The sequence below is a fragment of the Triticum aestivum genome, chromosome 5A (assembly GCF_018294505.1).
Source record: "Triticum aestivum cultivar Chinese Spring chromosome 5A, IWGSC CS RefSeq v2.1, whole genome shotgun sequence".
In the NCBI taxonomy this organism is placed as follows: Eukaryota; Viridiplantae; Streptophyta; class Magnoliopsida; order Poales; family Poaceae; genus Triticum; species Triticum aestivum.
In genome coordinates this window covers 643487205-643512191 of record NC_057806.1, presented here as the reverse complement: position 1 = coordinate 643512191, position 24987 = coordinate 643487205, and the positions used below count along the sequence as shown (strand labels likewise).

The 24987-nt window shown below is 46.3% G+C and overlaps 3 protein-coding genes across 3 annotated transcripts; 1 reads left to right on the top strand and 2 right to left on the bottom strand.

Moving 5' to 3' along the window:
- Positions 1-4418: 4418 nt before the first annotated feature.
- Positions 4419-6139, top strand: LOC123101699 (uncharacterized). The gene is made up of 5 exons (XM_044523036.1): positions 4419-5174; positions 5259-5452; positions 5526-5717; positions 5793-5930; positions 6023-6139. Exons 1-5 carry the CDS (start codon positions 4685-4687, stop codon positions 6137-6139), a joined length of 1131 nt encoding a protein of 376 aa, XP_044378971.1. The 5' UTR covers positions 4419-4684.
- Positions 6140-12854: 6715 nt separating this feature from the next.
- On the bottom strand, positions 12855-14491 carry LOC123108143 (transcription factor GATA-4). The gene is made up of 7 exons (XM_044529985.1): positions 14254-14491; positions 14111-14161; positions 13875-13985; positions 13604-13681; positions 13367-13459; positions 13114-13269; positions 12855-13026 (listed from the first exon to the last, which is right to left on the bottom strand). Exons 1-7 carry the CDS (start codon positions 14390-14392, stop codon positions 12908-12910), a joined length of 747 nt encoding a protein of 248 aa, XP_044385920.1. The 5' UTR covers positions 14393-14491; the 3' UTR covers positions 12855-12907.
- Positions 14492-20280: 5789 nt separating this feature from the next.
- LOC123108142 (uncharacterized) lies at positions 20281-21944 on the bottom strand. Its single transcript, XM_044529984.1, has 6 exons — positions 21923-21944; positions 21649-21729; positions 21343-21561; positions 21142-21264; positions 20916-21007; positions 20281-20815 (listed from the first exon to the last, which is right to left on the bottom strand). Exons 2-6 carry the CDS (start codon positions 21677-21679, stop codon positions 20396-20398), a joined length of 885 nt encoding a protein of 294 aa, XP_044385919.1. The 5' UTR covers positions 21680-21729; positions 21923-21944; the 3' UTR covers positions 20281-20395.
- Between the last annotated feature and the right edge of the window lie 3043 nt (positions 21945-24987).

Here is a 24987-nt window from a genome sequence, read left to right as displayed (position 1 = left end):
AAAAATTAGCTAAATATTGAACGCTTATTTTGAGAAAAATTGAAAATTTTCCTCAAAATGCATAAAAATGTTTGTAATATATTTAAAAAATTTGCATCGAATATAAATAGCACAGAATAAGGTATGCAATTATCGGAAACACATAAAATAAAAAATATTATCTGAAAAAAATAATTCTGTGAAAGTTGAGATATTTTAATTTTTAATTCATTAACATTTTCTAAAATATTATTAAATTCATTAACATTTATGAATCAGAGAATATTTTTAAATTCATTAACATATATGAATGAGTACAAGAATTTTTAAATTCATTTACATTTTCCGAAATATTTTTAAATTATTTAAATTTATGAACCAGAGAAAATTTATAATTCATTAATATTTATGAATCCGAGAATTTTTGAATTCATTAAAAAAATTTGAAATAGTTTTAAATTCATTAAAATATATGAATGAATACAAGAATTTTTAAATTCATTTACATTTTCCGAAATGTTTTTAAATTATTTAAATTTATGAACCAGAGAATATTTATAATTCAGTAATATTTATGAATCCGAGAATTTTTGAATTCATTAACATTTTCTGAAGCGTTAATTGGGCACGTTTGGCGGATGCGAAGCGGAGAGGTGTGACCGAGAGTCCCCTCCGGCCATACCGAAACCACCACCTTCCACAGCAAGTACCTGAGCGGTTTGACGGATTGCACCCAACTTCTGGGAGTGCGTGTGGGGCCCCACCCGGGCACCCCACGGCCAAAATGAACGAAATCCGACAACGAACGCACGTTGCGTCACGTCCGGGCAGTATTTTCTGGGTTTTCTGCCTGGAAAATGGTAGAAAATGCATACGGAATCGAAACGGGATAATTTTTTGCGTGCGTGCCCTGCTAGGCCACAGTAGCACGTGGAAAAAAATTGGGCACGTTTGGCGGATGCGAAGCGGAGAGGTGTGACCGAGGGTCCCCTCCGGCCATACCGAAACCACCCCCTTCCACAGCAAGTACCTGAGCGGTTTGACGGATTGCACCCAACTTCTGGGAGCGCGTGTGGGGCCCCACCCGGGCCCCCCACGGCCAAAATGAACGAAATCCGACAACGAACGCACGTTGCGTCACGTCCGGGCAGTATTTTCTGGGTTTTCTGCCTGGAAAATGGTAGAAAATGCATACGGACTCGAAACGGGATAATTTTTTGCGTGCGTGCCCTGCTAGGCCACAGTAGCACGTGGAAAAAATTGGGCACGTTTGGCGGATGCGAAGCGGAGAGGTGTGACCGAGGGTCCCCTCCGGCCATACCGAAACCACCCCCTTCCACAGCAAGTACCTGAGCGGTTTGACGGATTGCACCCAACTTCTGGGAGCGCGTGTGGGGCCCCACCCGGGCACCCCACGGCCAAAATGAACGAAATCCGACAACGAACGCACGTTGCGTCACGTCCGGGCAGTATTTTCTGGGTTTTCTGCCTGGAAAATGGTAGAAAATGCATACGGACTCGAAACGGGATAATTTTTTGCGTGCGTGCCCTGCTAGGCCACAGTAGCACGTGGAAAAAAATTGGGCACGTTTGGCGGATGCGAAGCGGAGAGGTGTGACCGAGGGTCCCCTCCGGCCATACCGAAACCACCCCCTTCCACAGCAAGTACCTGAGCGGTTTGACGGATTGCACCCAACTTCTGGGAGCGCGTGTGGGGCCCCACCCGGGCACCCCACGGCCAAAATGAACGAAATCCGACAACGAACGCACGTTGCGTCACGTCCGGGCAGTATTTTCTGGGTTTTTTGCCTGGAAAATGGTAGAAAATGCATACGGACTCGAAACGGGATAATTTTTTGCGTGCGTGCCCTGCTAGGCCACAGTAGCACGTGAAAAAAAATTGGGCACGTTTGGCGGATGCGAAGCGGAGAGGTGTGACCGAGGGTCCCCTCCGGCCATACCGAAACCACCCCCTTCCACAGCAAGTACCTGAGCGGTTTGACGGATTGCACCCAACTTCTGGGAGCGCGTGTGGGGCCCCACCCGGGAACCCCACGGCCAAAATGAACGAAATCCGACAACGAACGCACGTTGCGTCACGTCCGGGCAGTATTTTCTGGGTTTTCTGCCTGGAAAATGGTAGAAAATGCATACGGACTCGAAACGGGATAATTTTTTGCGTGCGTGCCCTGATAGGCCACAGTAGCACGTGGAAAAAAAATGGGCACGTTTGGCGGATGCGAAGCGGAGAGGTGTGACCGAGGGTCCCCTCCGGCCATACCGAAACCACCCCCTTCCACAGCAAGTACCTGAGCGGTTTGACGGATTGCACCCAACTTCTGGGAGCGCGTGTGGGGCCCCACCCGGGCACCCCACGGCCAAAATGAACGAAATCCGACAACGAACGCACGTTGCGTCACGTCCGGGCAGTATTTTCTGGGTTTTCTGCCTGGAAAATGGTAGAAAATGCATACGGACTCGAAACGGGATAATTTTTTGCGTGCGTGTCCTGCTAGGCCACAGTAGCACGTGGAAAAAAATTGGGCACGTTTGGCGGATGCGAAGCGGAGAGGTGTGACCGAGGGTCCCCTCCGGCCATACCGAAACCACCCCCTTCCACGGCAAGTACCTGAGCGGTTTGACGGATTGCACCCAACTTCTGGGAGCGTGTGTGGGGCCCCACCCGTGCACCCCACGCCCAAAATGAACGAAATCTGACAACGAACACACGTTGCGTCACGTCCGGGCAGTATTTTCTGGGTTTTCTGTCTGAAAAATGGTAGAAAATGCATACGGACTCGAAACGGGATAATTTTTTGCGTGCGTGCCCTGCTAGGCCACAGTAGCACGTGGAAAAAAATTGGGCACGTTTGGCTAAGTTAAAAAAAGAGCATGTTTGATTAAGTTTAAAAAATTGGTTAAGATAAAAAATTTTGATACAGTTTAAAAAATATGCCTATTTCATTTTGTAAAAAAAATGAGGCCCTGCAAAAAAAACGCCGGCCGTCTCGCTAACCGACGCGCATGCGTGCATGGGGCCGTCCCACTAACAAACGACGCCGCAATCAGCGCTCGGGCGACGTCGTTAGCCGACGTGCATGCAAAATTTCCTTCTACGTCACCCCGTCTCGCCGCCGCCGCGATCTGCACGTGCTGCCACCGTACGCCGCCCGTCGCCCCACACTCCAAAACGGCGCCGGTGCGGCCGCGCCGGCCTGCCCTGACCTGACCCGTCGCCTTGTTTACATTGCCGCTGCCTCTCCCACCGTCGCCCCACCGTACAAACTCCGTCGGTGCGCCCGCGCCGGCTTGCGTCCCCTCACCCGTCGCCACTATACGCCGCCGGTGCCTCTCCCATCGTCGTCGTCGTGTAAGTTTTTTTTCAAGTTCTTTTATACAACGAGGCTCATAACAGTATGATGGTATGTGACAGAAATCTATTTGATGCAGTATGAATATCGACGGTGTGATTCCATGTTCTGTTCAAAAGTGGGTTAGCCTAGTTGACAAACTGTCACCAAGTCAGAAATTCAGGTTTTATGAAACGGATATGCAGGGCATGTTTAGAATACCATCGATAAGGATGCGTGATTTTTTGCTTCACTCTTTACTCCAAAGTTACAATCCGAGTAGCAAAAAATTCATGGTTCAAGAGAGTTCTGGAAGTACTGCTGGATGTAAAGGTCTTATTTCATTAAGGCCTGATGATGTGTACTCCATATTTGGTTGGAAAAACAATGGAGTGGATGTTTTTGGGTTTCTTAGTACTGAAGGAGAAAAAGCAACCAAAAAAATACCAGTTAGTTTTGTTAGCAAGAAAAATGGTAAGATCATGATTGATGATCTCATAGAAAAGATTGTGAAGGATAAGAGCACTGATGATGACTTTATTTGGATGACATTTCTAGTTCTCTTAGGAACTATAATACGTTTCGAAAAAGTACTATGCCTTAGTGAAAAATATTAAGTTGATAAGGAAGTTCAACTGGAATGCATTCACTTCACGATTCTGTTTATCGGAGATTGGTAAGCTTCTGCAGGACGGCCATGTTAGGCAGTGGCCCCAGGGGAACCTCGCCCTTCTGCAAGTACGTTCTATTTATTAATTTCAACACTTTTGTTATAAAATGGCATGGAAGAACATGTAATTTAATTAGTTTATGTGTTTTGCAGTACCTATACTGGGAGAAGGTGCAACCAATCACCGGTCCAAAATATGATCCGTTGGCATTGTTGAGCCCGCTGATGAGGAACTGTACGGAAGATATGGCTGTGAGAAGAGACAAATACGACTACGAATATGGTCATGGTGTTGGGATGGTAATCCTAGTAATCATTTTTTTACATTTATGAAATAAAGTAAAGTGTGCATATGGTTTTTATGTATAATTATCTTGTTGCACTTGTAGATCGATGACAACATTACAAAGGAGTATAGGTTGAAAAAAATTGCGGAAGAAGAAGCTCAAAAAACCAAGAAAGCTAGTAGCAAAAAATCTAACGTTACTGGAACGAGGAAAGAGGGCAGTACCTCGGAGGCTTCGAGCCAGAAGCCTACTATGGACCGGATTTTGAGTGAGATGAATGAGCTTCGGAAGGAAATGCTTCGTTTGCCAGAGTTATGCGCACAGGTAACACTTGAGCACGTCTCTTTAATGTCCATCACTGAATTGAAGAACTAAGATGAAATGTTTTCTTGCAGAGGATGATTGAGAAACTGAACAAAACAGGCGTCTCCTACAAACCCAGTAACCTGGAAGAGGACGAAGAGAATCTGTACGGAGGCATTAATGAGTCTTCAAACGATGTTGGACGTCCGCAAAAAGAGTTTGTATATCAAAAAGATGATTCAGACCGGTTCCGCACACCTTCCAAAATGAATTTGCAAAAGGATGATAACGGCGTTGATGTAACTTCTCGTGAAAACACACCTTTTTACTGCACACCTGAGTACTGGGATAGTTTCAAGGGTGATATGGATGATCCTGTCCAAGTACCAGAAGTATCAGATGAAAAAGCTGCCACATCTTTAGAGACGGACGAAATCGCATCGCATGCGTCGGTTGGTTCTCAAGGAGTACAAGAGGAAGTGGAGGAGGTTACTGGCAGGCGCAAGCGCAGAGGATCACAACATGTCAAGTCTCCTTATGTGGTCCCTAAACCAAACAAACGTGCAAAACGTTCTGCCAAAGGAAGTAAGTTTTCTGTGTTTCTAATTGTTATTGCATAACAATTATTTATGTATTTGCGTTTGTAAGTATTTGAGTGGTGCGTTACAGAATTGTTCCAAAATGGTGATGTTAACAAATCTGGTGATGAGTATGATGTGGTGAAAGCGTCCATCAAGTACGTGCATGCGCATGAGCATTTACAAAAACATGCCAAAACAGAAATTTTCAATGATGGCATGGAAGAATGTCTCACTGTGAGGAGAGCTTGTCAGATTATTAACCATGAGTGGCTAAGTGGCGATGTAAGTTAATTTCATATATTGTTTTACAATTCATTCGAAAATACCATTGTTAAATCTAACACATTATTTCTAGGTAATTGATGCATACTCATCATTTTTGGTCGACAAAGTTAATGATGATCGTTTCATGTTAACAACTTGGAGGATACATTGGTTCCTTCACGTTAGACCCGGAAAGAAGACCGCCGGTAATGATTATGAAGCAGAGTCGCATAGTAATGGACCCGTGAACAGATGTGAGGACGAGTATTTCAAAAAATCAAAGGTAAGTTTGATTGTTAACACGGTACATACATACGATATTATGTGATGATTGTGTTTTATGGTCCTTGTGATGCAGACTTACATTCCTCTAAACAAGCAAAATAATCACTGGATTACTGTCGTCATGCATAGCGGAAAAAGAGAGTTTCAGGTTCTTGACTCGTTGATGACCGGAAAACTTGACACTGTTACTAGAGAACTCGTTGAGGACCTGGTAGGTTTAACTTGCAAATGTGCATTTGGTAACATTCGTTTTCTTTAGTACACTGAATGACATGCTTTCCACCATGTTTATTATATCTTTAGAGAAAACAACTAGCAGAAGATATCCAAGAAGCAAATGCAATCGGAATTGTGAATTATCCGGATGTTTCCAAGTGGCCTATTCAAACGTATGACATGCCAAAACAACATGATGGGTGAGTTTTTACTTCGACAGAATGTTGGTCTTGTATGTACAGTAGATATTTAATCTTCGTAAATTGTATGCACTAGGAATTCGTGTGGACTATTTCTCCTTCGATGCTTTAAAAATTGGGATGGTGACAAATGGACAGGCTTATTTTCACAGGTACGCAAGTCATGTTTGGACTACGATGTACAATGAACGCTGTGCTAACACCATTTTTTTTTCAGACCTCAATTGATGATTCGAGAGAGTTAATGATTGCGCAACTTATATTTTTGGAAAGAAACAAGCTTGATGAAGTGAAAAACAAAGTTATTCGGATATCAAAGAAGAAGAAATAGATGCGGCGCGGAGGAGTTTTGCATGTGATTGGGTGGTACTGGAGGACTTTATTTTCCAAACGCTTTGCGCACTTGCTTATAAATTTTATGTAATAGACTCTGCTTCTGAATAGTTATATGTAATAGACTCGGCACTTTTCCAAATGTTTTTTCTGTCCACATGATATTTCGTTTCATAAATATTATATAATGATTTTTTTTGTTTACATGTTTTTTTTGTTGCCGAATAGTTATATGTAATCATGTCGTCGTTAAATTTTTGTGCACTAAACTATGGCAGCACACTGCGTTTTACTTAAAAATTATTTTACATAAAAAAAATGTCCGCCCGTCTCCACGGCGTTTCTTAGTAAGCCCGTCGTTATCAAGCCCAACGGGCGACTACAACAGGCGTTTCGGAGCACGCCGTGGAAACCAGGCCCAACAAGGCAGAATCGACGCGGCACATCGACGGGGTAGTAATCAGAGGAGTTCAATGCAACGACGGGAGCTTAGTATATAAGCAGGTCGTCGTCCCCTTCGGCCGGCGAGGTGGGACTAAACTTGCGTCGGCCGCGGGGCGACCTGGACACAGCCAGACGCGACGTGGGCCGGCCCAAAAAGGCACTGGACGGCGCGGTCTTCTCGACTGCTTGACGCAACGTGGGCCGGCCCAAAAAGGCTATTGACGGCGCGGTCTTCTCGACGGCTCGACGCGCCGTGGGCCGGCCCAGTTACCACCGCTGAGACGCCGCGCCAGTGAAACCGACACAAGTTTAGTCCCACCTCGACGGCCGAAGGCGACGCCGACTAGTTTATATACTCAGCTCCCGTCGTTGTATTGAACTCCTCTGATTACTACCCCGTCGATGTGCCGCGTCGATGCTGCCCTGTTGGGCCTGGTTTCCACGGCGTGCTCCGAAACCCTTGTTGTAGGGTCCCGTTGGGCTTGATAACGACGGGCTTACTAAGTCACGCTGTGGAGACGGGCGGGCATTTTTTTTCTTTTTTTTTCAACAACAGTTCACAAAGTGCTTCTTCTATTTTGATATATTTGACAGCCGACGGGACTGTAGTAAATACATGCAGAATTCATAAAATAAACAATGAATAGTGAATATTTATATGAACAACAATGTTGTCTCAACATAACAATTGTCACCACAGTAATTTTATTGTAGTTGACAGAAAATAACAAGTCTGAAATGACAACGGTCCGTACGCAATAATTATGTTTCACACATAAAATACTCAACACGAACATAAATTTTACAAATGTTTTTCATATAAATGGAAGAGGTAAAACACTCGCATCGTCTACACTTGAGTCTTCAAGCCCAGTTGCTGCATACAAAAAATATGAGAATCAATGCACCGTTAATGAAACAACAACACCGACATAAACAAATAATAGACATACTCTTCATTTTTGCTGCATGTGCTCCTGTTATGACCTGAGCCGCTGCATATGCTACATTTTCGTCCAGATTTCTCGTCAAATGCTTTAGGCCTCTCATTTTTTGTCACATCTGGGCCACCCTCACCGTGACCTCTACTGTTCTGCTTAGGTGCGCCCTTGGTGGAAACCTTTACTGGATCACGAACCAGAATATGATCTCGGTTAGGCTCAAATGGATTACTGTTCATGAAGCTTCGCTGAATATCATCTTCATTTCCCTGAATATCCTTATTCACTATAATATCATCCAGAGCTGCCATCAACTTGTCGAATAAGAAAGGATTACTGCATGCGACATGACAGGCTTCTGAAGATTTGATGGTCAACTCACTATATCTAGCTCTGTCCTCACCACTCAACCAACCCCACGCAAACAAATCGCTGGTGCGCTTCACTGGCAGTCCAGCTCGTGCTTTTTTTGAGAATCTTCGCAGGACACAACACTTGGGTATCACAGGTAAGTTCAGTGCATTCAAAACATGAATAATATGCTTGCAAGGAAGCCCTTTGCGAGTCATACTTCGGCAACTGCACTTTATAGTTTCTGCCGAGTTACCTGGCGTATAGTCCACATTAAATCTGTGATCCCTGTTATTCTTCCACGCAACCACAAATCTCTGACTATCGGTCCCTGTCAGTCTATCAATTATCTCAAGCTCCTGTACCTTCTTCATATCTTGTTGCAACATATAAAAGTTTGCCTGCGTGAATGCTTTCGCAGCATACGACTCAATGGCCTGACACTCAGTCACTGTTACTGGAAGAGTCTGTGAGGCCGTGTAGTCATCATAAGCTTCATTCTCACGGAGGCGAACAATACAATTCTCGTAGTGTACAATCATGTCAACAATCGTCATACCATAGTCAAGATGAAGGTGCAGGCTGGAGTTCAGACTCTCACTCCTCTGATTACTGCGCATACCAAGGAAAACCCCACCAGACAAATATGATGCAGCCCAAAGCGTCCTCTTCCTGTACATCCTATGGAGCCATGTTTTTATTTTCTCCGTCTGCCATTTGCGCACAAACGCGGCCCATCTCTCCTCAAAAACCTTATGTGTAGTGGCATAGTACAATAATGCCCTAAACTCCTTCAATGACTTGTGGTTGAGGTGTTTCTGCATATTCTTTTCAATATGCCATGAACATAGACGATGCCACACGTCAGAAAGCACCTTCCTAATAGCCCTTATCATCGCTGCATCTCCATATGTAATAACTGATTTGGGCCTCTTCTGACAGTTAGCTTTCAAGAACGTGTTAAGCAACCAGACATATGTAGCCTCAGTCTCGTCAAAACAATGGCGCAGGCGAATACAGTAGTGCAACGGTGGTTGTTCAGACCCACAAAAGGGATGAACGGCATTCCATACCTGTTCATCTTGTATGTGCTATCGAAGACAACAACATCACCATAGTCTAGATAATCCCGACGTGACTGCGAATCACACCAGAAGAGGTTTTGGAGCCTGCCCTCAGCGTCAATCGTGTGCTCAAAGAAGAAGTCTGGATCTCTGTTCTTTCTGGTCAACATGATTCCTACGGCAGTATCAGCATCACCTTGTGCAAGCAATTTCATCTTCTCCCTATAGCACATGTTGTACAACTTTGTCCTCTGAAATGGTGACTTTGCATACGACCCATACCTGCTAACGATGTTGTCAAAAATGATATGTTTTCTTATCCCAGCTCCAGACATAGCTAAGATCTCAGCTCTCTCAAATGCTTTCATCTGATTATGAGATCGGAGGAAAGGGACTTCGTCCGGTCGTGCAAGAGTGTGGCTGTGATCATCGGAGAAACTGCTGACATACCAAAGATTGAGCTTTTTATCAAGCTTAACTGTCAAATGGGCTTCGCATAAGAATCGACTCTCCGGTCTAAGCCTGCGGGTCCGGCCTTCCATGGTACAGAACTTGGCCTGTCGTTTTCCTGCGGCGGAACAGAGATACCTCCTCAAGCGCGGAGTCCTTGCGCGATCCTTCGAAAATTTTAGCGAGTCCTTCCTGATACTGAACCCACGTTCTCTCGCGTGCTTGTTGTAGAACGTGTAAACCTCGTCTAATGACCTGAATGTCTTTACCATCACTGCCCAATGCCTATCAAGTGACTCTTGCTGATATTCATCATAGCACATGTCAAGGTCAAACTGATCATCACCGATGTGCTCATCATTCCCGCTAGGACCATCAACACCTCCCTGCAAAATATGACATATAACCTTGCATGTCAATCTCTTCTTATATTCTTACTAACCAAAATTAATGTAAAGAACTTACTTGACTACCGCTCACACTACGAGATGCATGAACCTCGCTCTCGGCATTGTCATCATCTATATTATTACGCTCATTGTCACCATTAGCATTTATCTGTGCACATATAAAGTAACATAAGTGGTCATACAATTTTAATGTCAATCATTTCTCTACAATTTTTTCAACATACCTGGCTCACACTATCTGCATAAAATTGTTCATCTATATCATATTCCTCATCGTCAGCATTGCCATGTACCTGTACAAATTTAAAAGGACATGTTAGTGTCAAATAACTAGTTTTTGTTCAATATGTTTTTGTCAACGTTCAAGGTACTTACATTACCACTGTACGATTCATCCTGACTCATATAGTTGTCTCCGGGAGGTTGGTTCGCATTCAATGACGAGGATCCATTATCGCTACCGGAATCATCACTGGCGTATCCGGTTACTTGCTCCATCTATGCACATACAAATAAGGTGTGAGATCAATGCCAACATTCCACAAAAAATCATCGCGAATACAGTAAATTCGTCAACAGTGACATGACTATGTGGCATGCATACAAATTTGAACATACAAAATCATTATGAGGTCATTAAGAAGTCACTACTCTCCTCTCTTATTTAACTAAGTAGGGAATCATTTTGCATTACAAAAATACACAAAAATGCAATGGACAAATCAAAATCATCAAAAAAAAGAACAAAAAGAGCCATCCTAACCTACTCTGCGCCGTCGAGGGGTCCTCGCCTGGGGTCGACGCCGATGCGTTGCTGCCACCGACGTTGTGGAGGGCGCGTACCAGGACAGAACGGCGAGCGCTGGGCGTTTCACCGGCGACACGGCGTGTGGTCACTACGGACGCCGTCGGTGCTCGCGACTAGACGGGCACGTCGGGGTCGACGTCGTGACGGCGGTGGACCACGGCGGCGTTGATGCCGCTAGGGTTTCCTAGGCGGGGATGGGGTGTCGGTTTCACGGCGCGTGGGTGACTACGGACGCCGCCCGACGTCGTGACGGCGGTGGACCACGGCGGCGTTCATGCCGCTAGGGTTTCGTACGTGGAGTTGGGGTCTCGGGGTGGGGCGTACTTTTTTTTTCCTTTCCCGATCGCACTACCGAACCGCACGCGTACGACGCGCGGGAGTACGGGGCGCGACGTACACGGGCGGCCGGCCCTACGACGGACGGCGGGTATAGTGTACGTGTAATTTAGTATGGACAATACTACCCCTTATACGTTTATTGGGGGGGGGGGGGGGTTGTACCGAAGGATGAAGGATGATCACTAGTAGCAAGGAAGCTCACTCATTTGGTTAAACTGAAAGTGAAACAGTGAACACTTGAGGCAAAACTGAAGAGTCAGAAAAGAACAAAAGATTAACGGATATATAGTTCCATTTACTAATGCCATAGCACTGACAAGGAAACAAGCACAAGTATATAGTTTCATTGATATACTCAAGTATGTATCTAAGCAAGCACAAGCATAGAGGTGTTGATGTTTCATAGCTGGAACGCATCCTAGCCGTCTCCCTGGTAGCTGTCGAATTCTTCAGAGAAGGTGTCGATTTCTTGAGTTATGTTCAGAGACAGGAAGTTCTGAGAACTAGTGTACTGACGAATAGTAGAACTGTAGAATATTTTGCAAAATTCTGAGCACTCATTCGGTTTAACTGAAACTGAATCAGTCAAACATAGTATGAGGTAACACTAAAGTTTGACTGTAGGATCACTAGTAATCTAGTTCTAGCACTATCTACAGATAATAATACTTGGGGAAGAAGATGATAACCCAACCCACGAATGGTGGAAGCTACTTATTGGAGGAACTGAAATTTCAGCAGTTAAACTTCAGTTAACTGTAGCCATTGTTGGACACTAAACCGGGGAGCCCTTGGTCTTCGATAGGCGTTGATCTTTCATAGTCTGCATGAAATTTGAGCGCTCATTCGGTTAACTGAAATTAAACCTTGTCTGAATGAAAACTGAGCCCTGGCCGTGGCAGTGGCGATGGCTGCATTGAACTTGAGCGCATCCTAGCCGTCCGTTTCCCTGGTACCTTACCGGTTCGTTTCTTGGTAATTGTAGCTGTCAAATTCTTCAGACAAGGTGTCGATTTCTTCAGGTGTGTTCAGAGACGGGAAATTCAGAGAACTAGTAAAAGAATTTGCAATAATTGTCACTTGTAAAATGTAAGTTTAATCTGACTAATCAGTAACAAGGAAGGTCACTCACTTGGTCAAACTGAAACTGAACCAGACGAACACTTGAGGCAAAACTGAAGAGTCGGAAAAGAACCAAAGACTAACGGATATATAGTTTCATTTACTAATACCATAGCACTGACAAGGAGACAAGCACAAGTATATAGTTTCATTGATCTACTCTAGTATTTAATATCTAAAAAAAGCACAAGCATAGAGGTGCTGATCCTTCACAAGTGTCGTCTGTGTCCCTGGTAGATGTCGAATTCTTCAGAGAAGGTGTCGATCTCTTCAGGTATGTGTTCAGAGACAGGAAGTTCAGAGAACTAGTGTACAGACGCATAGTCTGAACAAAATTTGAATGCTCATTCGGTTTAACTGAAATTAAGCCAGTCAAACATTCGAGGCAAAAACAAAGCATCCACAGCCTTATTCCCACGCCAAACCACTTACCGACAACAAGCATTAAAAAGTGTTAACTGTGCAGCAAAAAAAAAGTATTAACTGAAGCTTACATCAGTTAAACTTCAGTTAACTGTGTGTTTTCATAAGAAAAAAACTTGGATTGTCGCCCGCCCACTGAGAGAACCAGCCGACGCGACCATGAGCTGCAAGAAACACGGGTATCGACCCGGCGCCGCCACCGACAGCTGCAAGAAAGAAACCGCGCGCTAGCTGTTAGTACAAACCAAGAGAGAGCGCAAGGACCCGATCGAGCGCTAGATGGTGTAGAGGACCTGTAGAGGCAAGATATTGCTCTAGATGCTGTAGAGGCCTGGCGTGGAAGAAGATTTTTCTCTCGCAATCCTCGCACAAGGGCAGCGGGGTACCTTCCATAATCCAAAGCCGGGGCGTGGCCACTTCGCAAATAGTGCAATCCCGTTCCACTGAGGCTACAAAAGAATTACACTTACACATCAAAGAACCGCATCGCACGGACCAGAGAGACAGAATTTGGGGCTGGGAGGAAGGGAAGGGAACGCAACGCACCTTGATCGCCCACGGGCGGCATCGTCTGACAGCGGTTGCCGTTCTGGCCGCTCGCCGGGTGGATGCCCAAGGGCGCACTCCCACTGGCTGCAACTGTCAGATTTACACAACAGAAACCAAGAAATCCAACTTCGGCGTCAGCCAAGAACCTGCAGGAACCGCACGACAAGCAGAGAGAAAGAATTTTGCCATTTTCTTGGGGGGGGGGGGGGGGGGGGGGGGGGGGAGGGAACATACCTTGACTGCCTAGAGTCGGCTGGACCATCGCTGCCGGTGGACTCGAATGGAACTGAGAGAATCCCCCGTGCCCGTCAGCTGCAACAAACCAAGGTTTAATCTGACAGATGTTAGAATACAAGAAGCGGTGAATTCCATGACTCCCACCGGCTGCAGTAACAGAGAGAATTACGCAACAGAAACCAAGAAATCCAACTCCGGCCGGCGTCAATGAGGAACCAGAGAGAAAGAGTTTTGCGCTTTTCTTGGGTTGGGAGGGAAGGGAACACACCAAACTGAGAGAATCCCCTGAACCCTGCCCCTGACCCGCCCCCGCAGCCACCTCCAGCGAATTGTGGGTTGGCGATCTGGTTCTGGCCGCCGAAGGGCGCACTCCCACGGGCTGCAACCACAATTACACAACAGAAACCAAGAAATCCAACTCCGGCGTCAGTCAAGAACCAAGAACCGTACGGATAAGCAGAGAGAAAGAATGTTGCCATTTTCTTGGGAGGGGAGAGAACGCACCTTGATTGCTCAGCGTCTGCGAGAGCCCCGACCCGCCCCCGCCACCGGGAGCTGCAAGAATCGAAGGTATCGGATCAGATGTTACAATCCAAGAAGCGGGCACCAACGCAAGAACCAAGGACGCCGGTTTCTTGGGCACCTACCTCCACTGATCTGGGAAGAGGCGCCGAGTGGAAGCTCCTGCTGAGTCCCGCCGCCACCGGCAGTCTCCGTCCGCCCTGAAGTCTGCGACGAAGTACCGGCAGTGTCTTCGACAGCTTTCCCCTTCCCCTTGTCGGCCATCTCGCCACCGCTGGTGCGCTCAGATGAAGAGGAGAGGGGGAGGGCGAATGGAAGGAAGCTACGTATGAGAAAGGATGGAAGGAAGGCGAGGCGAGGGAGGCTAGCTATATAGACGACGACGGACAGAGCGCCCGCTCCAACCGATCGATTTCAAGCGGTTGGTGGTCGGTTGGTTTTGGAGGGAACGACACGGGCGGGAGGAAGGAAGAGCTTCAGAATAGCCCAACTAACGGCCCAAATCATCAATAGCAGGGGGCCAGGCCCATGCTATCCAGTTTTGTCATTTTCTTTGCTGGAATTCTAGAGAAACTGTTCCATTATCCTTCGGTGGCGGCGTCGAAGGGATGCTCGAGGGCGTCCGAGCTCGTTCGGGTCCTCGTAGTCGAAGGGGAAGACGGCAGCGGTCCTCCTGGGTGCCTCGGTTGGTCGTGGGGAGGCCGGCGGCCACGTGCTTCGTGGGTCGGTGGCGGTCATCGTCCTGCACCCCGCGCGGTCGTCGGTGGTGCAGCGAATGCAGTGTGGGGGGCGCGGGGGCGCTGTGGCGGCGGCACGGGGGAGCCGGAGCGGGCGCGGGGAGGGAAGGGGGATCTGACGAGGGAGAGGGAAGGGGGGATCGAGCGAAGGGGTATCCAGCTAGAGGGGGAATGTTAGTAATGGCGCACCATCTAGGGATGCGCCATAAAAACACTCATAGCAATGGCGCACCATCCTCTGGTGCGCCATTAGTAATTTTTTTTCTGATAGCAATGGCGCACCCTCCTCCGGTGCGCCATTAGTAACTTCTTTTTTTCATTATTTCTTGTTGCATCTAATAATTTGTTTTTTATCAAATTTGTTATTTTCATGAGGACTAGAACATAAGATATCATCAAATTTGTTTTTTTTTTGAAAATATCATCAAATTTGTTTTTTTATTTTTAATTGAAAATACCATCAAATTTGTTATTTGAAAATATCATCAAATTTGTTATTTAAAAATATCATCAAAAAGCGGGGGAGGGTGCGGTGGGTCGGCGGCGGCGGTGGAGCGGGCCGGGGGAGGGTGCGGGGGGTCGGCTGCGGCGGTGGAGCGGGGGAGGGTGCGGTGGGTCGTCGGCGACGGTGGAGCGGGGGAGGGTGCGGTGGGTCGTCGGCGGCGGTGGAGCGGGGGAGGGTGCGGGGGGTCGTCGGCGGCGGTGGAGCGGGGGGAGGGTGCGGGGGGTGCTCGGCAGCAAGGGGGATCTGATGAGGGGGATAGCGATCGAGATGGAGGGGGTTCGAGATCGAGTGTCCTCATGAATATTCAATAATTTTTCATATTGAATATGAAAAAATATCATCAAATTTAAAAAAATATTCATAAATTCAAAAAGTGCCCATGAATTAAATTTAAAAATATTCATGAGTTTGAAAAATAAAAATGATAGTAGTTTTGCAAAAAAAAAAATAGTTGTGGCGCACTGTGTTGGAGGTGCGACATTACTAATTAAACTAGTAATGGCGCACTCTTCCCTAGTGCGCCATTAGTATTTTTGGAAAAATAAAAAAAATTGTTGCTAATGGCGTACCAGCTCATGGTGCGTCATTACTATATAGTAGTGGCGCACCACGTTTTTGGTGCGGCATTAGTGGCCATATCATCTATAGCCCTTTTCCTAGTAGTGTGAGCAGAAGAAGTGTGTGACTGTGATAAAGGAGTAATATGGCCATCAGTAGAAAACTTCCCTTTCATGAAGTCTTGGTCTGGGTGGTACTTGATGTGATGTAGCATATGCATATAACTAAGAAGAAATCTTTTGGAGACATCAACAAGAGGTGATTGCTTGGTTGGACAATCTCATCATGAATAAACCAACAGCGCCAAAACACCATTAGAATTCTATCCAACATGCAAATATCAATTCTCGTTGCAGCAATAAGTAGCTCTCCTAGTATTTCTGAAGGTTTCCAACTTAGGCAAGTTCCAAACGTCCGACAAACTACGCCAAAACATAACTGAAAACGAACATCTGACGAAATAGTGTTCTTCTTTAGTTGGGAAGTAGCAGGTGTAGTGTTTTCTTCAGTTGGATCACTGCCCTGTAGAATTTCATCTGGTGTTTCCTCGGCATTTTTCTTCATTGGTCATGATATTCAGTGTTTTGTATTGGGCACACTTGTGTTCAAAGAACCATTTGCCTCCAGAATATCTGCAAGTACTAGGTTCTCTGCACTTCCCTTCGGGCTTAGGGTTAGTTTTCTGTTCACCTTCCTTCTTGACGCCATTAGTGCCGGTCCATTCGTCCATCTTGGTCTATTTTGTACTGGCCTTGGACTATTTTTTTTTCTGAAATCCAATGAAAGAGGACAAATTCCTCTATGTACCTTGGGCATGTAATCCCAATTCCCGTGTCTGTGGTTTGAAGGGTTTCATGTAGTCTTTAATTTCTAGCTTCAGCCCATTGCATAATAACCTTCAGTAATTCTAGGGTTATCCTTTTTGTATGAAGACATCTTTCCTTCTCAGAAACAAAAGTGGATCCTTGTTTAATAGAATTGAAGTTTTCCACTACATCATAAGAGCTACCCCCTAAAAATCTTTTAACAACCACTTTACAGAATTCTTACTAGGTAAGACTTTCCTCCAATATGCTAGAATTCCTTAGCCATATGTCTGCCAATTAGATACATCTGGCATAATCCCATTTGGCCTCCTCACGCACATATACCATTGAGAAAATATTCCTCGATAGTTCTGAACCATTCCATGGGGTTGCTACCATCAAATCTGGGAGCTTTTGCAATGGATCAGTAAAACTAAGTTTCTTTGTCCTGGCTGTCGGGGATATACCCCGCGGTATGACCCGACTGGAGTTGTAAACCGGCTGGGACTTGGTAAATCGGCGAATGGTAAACCGGCAGAGTTAAGACAGAGAGTCAAGACAGATGGCTAAGAAAAACAATGTTAAACCGGCAGACAATGTTAAACCGGCAGACAATATTAAACTGGCAGACAATGTTAAACCGACAGACGTTAAGAAGCCCAGGAAGAGAAGTCAAAATAGTTTAAGTCTTAGTCCGAGATGGACTCTACATGTAACCCGCCCCTTTAACTTATATAAGGAAGGGCAGGGCTCCCCAAAGAGGGACGAGTAAGAAGAAACAATCTTAGGGCTAGACACAAAGAGGAGAGCCGTTTTACGGTGACTCCCTGATGGTGATAATGAGATCTAGCTTCAAACAGCATGTAGGGTTGTTACCGGATGATGTTTCCCGGGGCCCGAAGCTGTCTAAATCCCTGTCTTGTGTTGCGTCTCTCGATTCCGCTCAACCCCTCTCAAGCTACCACATAGATGTGTTGGCCTCGCGACTAAGTCCTGACATTAAGGACATCTGCCGTGACAATTCCACGACACTGGCCTTTGCTCTGGTCAAGGTATCGGCCTTGCCTGGGTGTTTGGAACTAGCGGCCTGCTTATTGGTGCATAGCTATGCCTGGTCCTTCCTGGGAACTATTAGGATGACGGTACTATTGTTGTTGGTGTATTTTCTTGTTGATTGTACTATTGGTGTTCAGGTTGGTAATATAAAGGTGGGGGTAGTATTAGGGAGGAGGTGTCATGGGTAGTGCCCTTGCAACCCATTGTCCTCCTGTGAAGGTTGTAGTAAGCTTGTTGATCCAGGTCATGATGAAAGCTGTTGGTGGAGAAGTTCTAGACTCGTGCTCACCTGTCTGCCTTTGAGTCGACTTAAGAGGTGGTTGTTGTAGTCGTTGGGGAGTGAGTTGGGGTTGATGTTGCTGACTCTGCGCGTCCTTGTCTCCTTCATTTTCCTGTCTAGGTTGAGGACATGCGCTTAACCTCAAATCCATCTACAACATCAGTTCCTCTAACGATGAACTGTTTCTTGACCTCCGTGACTTTGAGGCGTATGCCCTCTACTTTAGTGTGAACACCTTCCACCTTTTTGTCCAATTGATCCATGTCCAGCTTCATGGCTGCGACCTTGGCTGCGTCTGCCTTGTCGTCACCCTTCGATTTCACCATTTGGACTGAGATCTGGCTCCGGAATTTCACCGCAGGGACAAGCCTTGGAACCCTCGTGAGATCTCAAGTCCCAACCGCCACTAGCGCTCCTCGCCGCCGTTAGCACGTGGACTAGCTTGGGTCACATGATTTTATCGCCAGGAGAGACTCTCACCGGCAACCGCCACCCAGCTACGAGCATGTGCCCGAATTTGTCTACCGCCGCCTTCACGCCGTCGTTTTCAACATCGCCGCCGCTCCGCCGAGGATCGGTGACATCTGATACCAATGTGTCAGATCCTGCCGAGGGTCGACAAGATCAAACACATGAGCACGAACTAGGATTCAGATCGACTCCCGATTCGAAGACCCTTCGATTAATGGGGGATTTTCTACTGTAGCTATGGAAGGGGAAAGCTAGGGTTTGATTAGCTGATACATTGGATGCCCTCTCTCGCACGCAACCGGGGCTCATATAGACGATTACAGCTCACTGTGAGCAGGTGAAGGTAAAAACTAATAAAGCCGACATGTGACGTTTGCCAGTTAAACGCCATGTGGTACCGATCCAGCCGTTGATCTCCTCTTCCTTCATCCGAGCCGTCCGATGACAGTTAACTCTAGCCCAACCGATACGCTACAGATAACTGAAGTTAGGTTGCCTAAAAAAAAGATAACTGAATTTAGGTGACACTTGGGTTCAGTCTTCAGGTAGCTGACACCCTCCCCGCGCAAAACTCCGGCGACCAGCGAACACCGCTCCTCCCAGCTCCGCCACCTCCGTACCGGGCCGCGGGCACAGGGCCGGGCAAGCAAGCGCCGCCCGCGGGCCTTGCCGCACCAGCTCCCAGTCGGCGCCGACTCCTGTCGCCCGCTCTACGCCATTCCAATCGCCAGGCCGTACGCGTACGGTTCGCTGGGAGCCATCAGTTCCTAATCACCTGCAGATGTCGACGGAAGATGTATCGCAGATATAGCAGATCAAAGTCACTGGATACTTGCAGTGAGACAGAGATAACTTTTTCTTTCTTTTGCGAATAGAGTTAACTGGACTTCACAACAGTTAAACTTCAGTTAACAGTAGCTGTCGAATTCTTCAGACAAGGTGTCGATTTCTTCAGGTATGTTCAGAGACGAGAGGTTCAGAGAACTAGTATAAGAATTTGCAATGATGATCACTTGTAAAATGTAAGATTAATCTGAATAATCAGTAGCAAGGAAGCTCACTCATTTGGTTGAACTGAAACTGAAGCAGTCGAACACTTGAGGCAAAACTGAAGAGTCAGAAAAGAACCAAAGACTAACGGATAGCTGTCGAATTCTTGAGAGAAGGTGACGATTTCTTCAGGTATGTTCAGAGACAAGACGTTCAGAGAACTAGTGTCCTGACAACTGAAACTAAATACTTCGAGCACTCATTCGGTTTAACTGAAACTAAACTGGTCAAACATAGGAGGCAAAACCAAAGCATCCACAGCCTGATTCTCCGCGCTGAATGACTTACAGCACAATACTAGAATCTGTTATATATTTTGGCCATAGCACATTACTAGTAGAATTTACAATGATCATCACTCGTAAGCTTAAACCAGAACAGTAGCAACTAAATACTGATTACTCATTCTGTTAAACTGGAAGTCAAACACTTGAGACAAAACTAAAGCATCCACAGCCAAACCATTTACGGACGATAAAAGCGTCAGGAAAGATATAAAAGGACTGATAAAATCTGTGATATAGTTTCATTTAGAGAGATAAAAGCTTAAACAGGACACTTAAACTGAGTAGTCATTTGGTTAAACTGAAAGTAAATGAATCAAACAGGAAGAGCCAAAAATCAGTTAAAATAAGGCAGGCGAAACTAAAAGCGTCAGAAAAGAGGAAAAGATCAAGGAATGCCATCGATCCACAGCAAGTATAGTTTCATCTACTAAGTGGCAAGGAATCAAGTCCTACAAGTATATATATAGTTCCGTCGATCTACTCAAGTTTATAGTTTCATCGATGGATCTACTCAAGTTTATAGTTCCATCAATCTACAGCAAGTCTCGCACGTGGTCTGCTCGCAATAACGATATCCGCAATAACGGCATCCACTTGGTCGCGGGGCGTGGCGGGGGTAGAGCGTGATCAATGGCCGCTGCTGATCAATGGCAATACCCTGAGCCTGAGCCTTCTGAGCCTTCTGACCCAGAGCCTGCTGAGCCATAGCCTGATAAGCCCGATCCTTCAGAGCCAGAGCCTGAGCCTGAGCCTGGGCCTGAGCCAGGGCCGCACTGGCGTTGCCGATCTGCATGCGAGCCCTGTAGAACTCCCTGTTGTAGCGAGCCCTGTGGTAGCAAGCCTTGCAGATGGGCAGCCAGTCCCAAAGCGCCCCCGCGGCATTGTTGCAAACAACGCACCATGGGCTCATTGCAGACTGTGGCGGTGCCGGCGCCAGCTGCAAAGAAGAAATCAATGAGTTCACTTCACCGCACGTCGATGAATCGTGAGCAGTTCGTGACTAATGTAGTGTGCATCGAAAATTGAATTGAAATTACCCCGTCGGAACTGGCGATCTGGTTCTGGCCGCCGGAGAAGAAAACGTAGCCGCTCGGCACGCCGATGCCGAAGAAGGGCACACTCCCACCGGCTGCAACGCAAGAATCACACAGCAGAAATCCAACTCCGGCGTCAGTGAATACCAACCAAGGACCGCACGGACCAGAGAGAGAGAGAGAGAGAGAGAGAGAGAGAATTTTGGGCTTTTCTTGGGAGGGAACGCACCTGGATCGCCCGGCGGCTGCGGGAGCAACCTCATCGCCAGAACGAAGTCCCCCTGATCCGACCCGCCGGCGCGACCGATAGCTGTAAGAAACGAATGTATCGACCCAGCGCCGCGACCCACAGCTGCAAGAAACCGCTAGCTGTTAGTACGATCCGGCACCAACGCAAGAGCCGAGGACGATGCTTGGGCACCCAACACACCTGTGGTGGCAAGATATTGGTGCAGATGCTGTAGAGGCCTGTCCCAGCTGAAGATTTTGCTGTGGCAAGCGTCGCACAGGGGCAGCGGGGTTCCCACCCGTGTAGTACCTTGCACAGTCGTCGCGGTCCAGAGCCCTGCTGTGGGCATTTTGCAAATAGTGCACTCCCGTACCGGTCCAGTCGGATGGGCTGCCGCCGTGGAAGCCTCCCCGGTGTAGGCTACAAAAGAATTACCCAGTAGAATGGAGACCAAGAAATTAATGTCGGACTTCAGAAGTTGGCGCTTTTCTTGGGAGGGGAACACACCTGGATTATTGCCCAGAGTTGGCTGGAGCATCGCCGCCGGTGGCCTCGAATGCGACTGAGAGAATCCCGCGTGCCCATGAGCTGCAACAAACCAAGGTTTAATCTCACAGATGTTAGAATCCAAGAAGCGCTGAATTCCATCACTCCCACCGGCTGCAGCAACAGAGAGAATTACGCAACAGAAACCAAGAAATCCAACTCCGGCCGGCGTCAATGAGGAACCAAAGAGAAAGAGTTTTGCGCTTTTCTTGGGTTGGGAGGGAAGGGAACACACCAAACTGAGAGAATCCCCTGAACCCCGCCCCTGACCCGCCCCCGCCGCCACCTCCAGCGAACTGTGGGTTCGCGATCTGGTTCTGGCCGCCGAAGGGCAGACTCCCACCGGCTGCAGCCACAATTACACAACAGAAACCAAGAAATCCAACTCCGGCGTCAGTCAAGAACCAAGAACCGCACGGACCACGGACAAGCAGAGAGAAAGAATTTTGCCATTTTCTTGGGAGGGGCGAGAAGGCACCTTGATTGCTCAGCGGCTCCTGGAGCGTCGTCATCGTCGGTAGCCTCCATTGCGACTGAGAGTGCCCCGACCCGCCCCCGCCACCGGGAGCTGCAAGAAACGAAGTACCGGCAGTGTCGTCTACGGCTTCAGTCTCCGTCCCCGCTGCACCCTGACGCCGCCACTGCCATGGCTTATAGCGGGCGTCGGCTTTCCCCTTCCCCTTGTCGGCCATCTCGCCACCGCTGGTGCGCTCAGATGAAGAGGAGAGGGGGAGGGCGAATGGAAGGAAGCTACGTATGAGAAAGGATGGAAGGAAGGCGAGGCGAGGGAGGCTAGCTATATAGACGACGACGGACAGAGCGCCCGCTGCAACCGATCGATTTCAAGCGGTTGGTGGTCGGTTGGTTTTGGAGGGAACAACACGGGCGGGAGGAAGGAAGAGCTTCAGAATAGCCCAACTAACGGCCCAAATCATCAATAGCAGGGGGGCAGGCCCATGCTATCCAGTTTTGTCATTTTCTTTGCTGGAATTCTGGAGAAACTGTTCCATTATTTTCTACAAATCATTTTCACTGGATTTTTATCTATTTGTCAGACTGCTCAAAAAATTAAACTACCAATAAAAGGTTTACCATGAACGCGTTTGTATAGCCCGCATGGTTGTGGCATCGGTCGACCGACCCTTGTTCTCTAGCTGGTTGTGGCGGGACTCCTTGTTCGGCCAGGCGGTTATTGCAGGATTAATCCAGGTTAATGGCCTCTCATGACTTGCATCACTGCATGTCTATGAAATATATGTCATTAGTACATGATATGAGAATATTTTGCCAAATTTTTGGTAGTTTATCACTGGTTTAAAAAAATAGATATTAGATGATGTTATATCAGCAAACTCCATGAGCATTAGCCTTTTGAATCCTCTTGGAAACAAATTAGGGGTGGCATGGGCATCCTCAAGCTTGTATCTCTTGCTCTCCTGCACTTTTACTCTTGATATCAATGGTTCTCCTAGATAGAATTTTTTTATCAAAAAATAAAACTTAGAGCCTTTGGTTTGGAGATTCTAACTCGAGAATAGGGAAAATACAGGAACATGATAGGAATGTATGCACAAAACAGAGAATTGATGAACTTGGGTGTTTAGTTCACATGGATTGGAAAAAACATAAGAATCCTACTAAACATGGTCAGATGAATGTCAACCACATGAAATCGTATAGTTAGAATGCTATTATGCCACTACACATCTTGGTCTCGTTCTTCATATATAGGAATTTGAAAAGAGATCCAAGTGGATGTTAGAATTCCTAATTTTTTCCTTTGAAATTAAAAGTTCCTCTATTTTTCAATAGCCCCATTCCTTTGAACTGAAGGCATGAATAGTGCCAAAAAATCTAGGTTTTCCTCTTCTTTTCCTTTGAACCAAAGAAGCCATTAAACGGGACCATGAGTTAGTTAGTACATAAATAATTCTAAGAGCTCTACTTTACATATATAAATCATGGCAATATTGTATAGTGTTGACCACAGTAAATTAAAATAAGCATATGCTATCTTGATCCAGGAGAAACCAAAAACTCTGAAAACATATAGGTATAAGACAAGCTGCACAAGAAAATTTCAAAACATGTTGTTATTAATAGAGCCTCCGTAACTCAAAAAAAATCTGAAACAATTAGAAAAATAATAGAAATATATTTTTCTGTTGTGTGGATTTTTCATGATTTTATTTCTTTCGCAATAAGAATAAAATTGGAGCTTCAGAACAACACACAAATCATTTGTAAACTAGCGGTGCTAAAGGAAATTCATGGCACTTTATTAAAAGGAAAACATTAAAAAAATCTACATAAGACACAACGATAACTATGGGGTGCCTTCCACAAGCACTTACTTTAATGCCTTTAAGCTAGGCATTTATTAAATGAAGTCTTTTCAAGGTGTTTTATCTTCTCCACATCCTATGGACTTTACTTCTTCTAGATATTGACTTCATCTTGCTTTTCATAAAGGCGGTGCATATTCTCAATCCTAGAAAAAAACAATTATCCCTACATCTTCTAGAAAGTTTAACAAATTTTCTAGAGAAAATATTGAACTTATATTTTTTTCATAATTAAGTTATACACGATCATGGGAAGCACATAAATATTCTTGAAACTTTCCAATAATAAGAAATTGGAGCTCCTTCACGAAGGAAGAAAAATAGTTGATTCCTTTTAATAATAAAAATAAATATAATCCCAAGGTTGTGGGATTTGGAAAAGAAGTGTGTTAACTGTCTTGGGCAGGAGAAGAGATGCCTAATTTGACTTCATGGCCAGAAGAAGGTATGCCAAATTAAATCAAGTTAAATTGAAAGGAAGATTATCAAAAGAAATAAAGCCCAAGGGAAAATCCAAAAATTGAAACATGGTGTGTTATAATGATGCACGTAGAAGGAAGGGGGGGTCTTTTGGCATGAACAGTGTTCTTTATAAGTCGTTGACTTCGAGATAATGTACAATTAATGCTTTGGAGTACTAGACCTATTTGAGATTATACCTGGCCAAACCTCGGGCCGGGCCTAGCCAAGCCCGAGGCAAAATACCTAGGCCCGAGTCCGGCCATCGGGCCTGATTTTTAGGCCCAAGCTTGGCCCGGACACGCAAAAGCCCGCCGGGCCTCTTCAGAAAAGTGCAAAAACGACGGGCCTGGGCCCGGGCCGGCCTGACCGTCGGGCTCAAAATCTAGGCCCGAGCCTGAGCCCAGCCCGGAAGCAGCATCGGGCCGGGCCAGGTCAGGCTTTTCCGGGTCGGGCCGGGCCGGGCTTCCCATGGCCAGGACTATCTGAGATGCAT